The following is a 3,019-nucleotide window of genomic DNA, read 5'->3' as shown; positions in this document are numbered from 1 at the left end:
CTAGACATATACAAAAAAAAACTAATAAAATGTCCAAAACATGCAGCTAAATTACTAAAACTTTAAAATGTAAATAGAATACAAAAAATCTAGTTAAAAAAATAAAAACTATATATACATAAAGTAAAAATGACAAAAAAAAACTCAATTACTAAAACTTTAATTAAAATTAAAATATAAAAATAAAATCTAATTTTAAACTTTATAAAAACTATACAGACATTTAAAAAAACTAATCAAAATGCACACAAATAAATTACTATAAATTTAAAATTAAATTAAAAACAGAATATAAAATTATAAAAATGAATAAAAAGCTATATAGACTAAAGCAAATACTAAAAATGACCAAACAAACAAACCTAAAGTAAAACTTTAACTCAAACTAAAATGCTGACGGAAAGTATAAAGTACTCACCCCTCGGATCACTCGGCCCATCCCGACCTTGAAGCTCAGCGGTTTGCTCTGCTTCTTCTTTTTTGCAGCTGAAATACAGAAGAGAATCACATAAAAGATCATTTATACCAACTACTACCATCAGATAACCAGAAAACCTGAGTGATGGATTAATATAGTAAACTAAATCTGAAACAATCAAAAAACATTTTTATTACTCGAAAAGTTAACAAAAAATACCTTAAACTTATTTTATTTCAGCAAGTTGCAATGCAACATTTCTCATTTTCATTTAGTTTAACGATGTACTAAAATAATGAAACTGAAAATGAATAAATACTCTACAGACAAATATAAAAAAATAAACTAATAAGAAAGACAAAAACAGCAAAATTACAAAAACTAATTTAAACTGAAACTGGAAAATATATTCACTTCAAAAAATGAATAAAAACTGTATAGACATGTAAATAAAATAATAAAAAAGTCTATTTATTTAGTGATTTATATATTTAATATTAAATATAATTTAAATTTTGATGTATTTTACATTTTTTAAAGGAGGTCCATTTTCCACAAGTTGATTTGTTTCTTTAGGGTCTTCATGAACTGTCTGTAACATACTTTGGTTAAAATTCCTCAATAGTCGTGTAAAACAACACCCTTTTCCCTGGTCAAAAACAGCTCTGTTAACAGTGAGCCGTTTCTGTGCATGTCTCTTTAAATGATAATGAGCTCTGCTGACCCCGCCCCTCTCTTCCGTGGCGATTTGCAAATAATCATAAGAAATATAAAGTGTGGGATTCACTTCTTCTGGAGGCGCAGCAGGATCACGAACAGAGTTTGAACTTTTTAGCAAAACCTGCCTTGAATCGTCCCTCGTTCAGAAAGCAGTCAACAGGCTGAGGGCGGAGCTATGCTAATATGGGACCATCTGTGGCGGCTGAGCAATATGATGTCATACTGCTCAGAAAATCAAAACGGCTTGATAATCGAGACTGTTTAGGTTTTTTGAGGATTTAAAAAAAAAGGAGTGAATGGATTTTTGTCATTGTAGGGTGCTTGTGTCCACACACTGCTGAGACACATTTATATGCAAACACAATGTAAACGTGAATTTTGCATCAGACGTCCCCTTCATATCATGAGTATTTCAGTTCATCTTGATGGTCTCAATTACTTGGTTAATATTTCTTCGGTTTTCCCATTAGTTTTCAAGATGATGATCTAATAAATAAATCTAATTAGAAAAATTAATAAAACTATATACACATTTAAAAAATAATTATAATAATAAAAATTACAAAAACACAACAAAATTACTAAAACTTTTAAATTAAAATGAAAACAAAAATGAGGAAATATAAAAATAAAATTTTATCAAAAAATTAAAACTATATAGACATAAAAAATTTTTTTTAAAAACAACGAAATAATTACTAAAACTAACTAAAATTAAAATGAAAATATAAAAATAAAATAAAATAAGACATTTAATATCATGTCACAGACATTAAAAAAAGCTAATAAAAACGGCAAAAACACAACTAAATTACTAAAAACTAAAATGAAAATAGAAAATAAAAAATGCATTAAACTAAAAACTATAGACAAAACAAAAACATTACTAATTAACAAAATATGAATAAAAACTGAAAAATGAATAAAGATTATTGATAAAGCCATCATCAGACTGCAGCAGTGGAATGTGTTGCATTTGTGTGTCATATGTGTGTTGAGGTTAGCATGTCATATGTGTGTTGAGATTAGCGTGTCATATGTGTGTTGAGGTTAGCGTGTGTGTTGAGGTTAGCATGTCATATGCGTGTTGAGATTAGCGCGTCATATGTGTGTTGAGATTACCGTGTCATATGCGTGTTGAGGTTAGCGTGTCATATGTGTGTTGAGGTTAGCGTGTGTGTTGAGGTTAGCATGTCATATGCGTGTTGAGATTAGAATGTCATATGCATGTTGAGGTTAGCGTGTGTGTTGAGGTTAGCGTGTCATATGTGTGTTGAGGTTAGCGTGTGTGTTGAGGTTAGCATGTTATTTGCTATTGACTGTTCAAATGCGGAGTTTTGCGCAGCGCAGAGTAACGCGTCGTGTGTGTGTGTGTGAGGGGAACCGGGTCACATCACAGGAGAGTGAACTGCCTGTCTGAAATCATAGCATGTCAGCTGTCTTAACCGTGGCTTGTGTACTGCATCATCACTGTGTCTGTCACGCGACTCTGTTGCCCTTTCGGGCTTGAACTGATGGTAAAACTAACCACATTATTAACTGTCTTGATATTTCCTTTGAAAGCTGAAGCTCGCGATTATGGTAAGGGGCGTTACATTTCCGACGCGTACTTGTGGTGCTCGGCCAATCACAATGCACTGGGTCAGCTGGCCAATGAGGTTAGCATGTCATATGTGTGTTGAGGTTAGCGTGTCATATGTGTGTTGAGGTTAGCATGTCATATGCGTGTTGAGATTAGAATGTCATATGCATGTTGAGGTTAGCGTGTGTGTTGAGGTTAGCGTGTCATATGTGTGTTGAGGTTAGCGTGTGTGTTAAAGGGGTCATATGATGCGATTTCAATTTTTCCTTTCTCTTTGGAGTGTTACAAGCTCTTGGTGC

The 3,019-nt window shown here is 32.3% G+C and overlaps 1 protein-coding gene and 1 long non-coding RNA gene across 5 annotated transcripts in view; one reads left to right on the top strand and one right to left on the bottom strand.

The window, feature by feature from the left end:
- Positions 1-3,019, bottom strand: part of LOC107659800 (FKBP prolyl isomerase 3) — a 7,510-nt gene that overhangs the window by 1,251 nt on the left and 3,240 nt on the right. For both annotated transcript variants that reach the window (XM_016448827.1, XM_016448828.1), the window contains exon 5: positions 419-486. In XM_016448827.1, the coding sequence (XP_016304313.1) occupies positions 419-486 (68 nt within the window). The remainder of the gene's footprint in view (positions 1-418; positions 487-3,019) is intronic.
- The window catches only part of LOC107659801 (uncharacterized), a 1,506-nt gene continuing 605 nt past the window's right edge, over positions 2,119-3,019 (top strand). Inside the window, exons 1-3 of one of the 3 annotated variants that reach the window (XR_001630953.1) lie at positions 2,119-2,187; positions 2,281-2,305; positions 2,797-2,939. This is a non-coding gene — a long non-coding RNA (uncharacterized LOC107659801). The other 2 variants (XR_001630954.1, XR_001630952.1) reach the window with 2 other exon arrangements.

The sequence above is a fragment of the Sinocyclocheilus anshuiensis genome, unplaced genomic scaffold (assembly GCF_001515605.1).
Source record: "Sinocyclocheilus anshuiensis isolate Anshui unplaced genomic scaffold, SAMN03320099.WGS_v1.1 scaffold519, whole genome shotgun sequence".
NCBI lineage: Eukaryota > Metazoa > Chordata > Actinopteri > Cypriniformes > Cyprinidae > Sinocyclocheilus > Sinocyclocheilus anshuiensis.
This window is presented reverse-complemented; position numbering and strand designations above follow the sequence as displayed.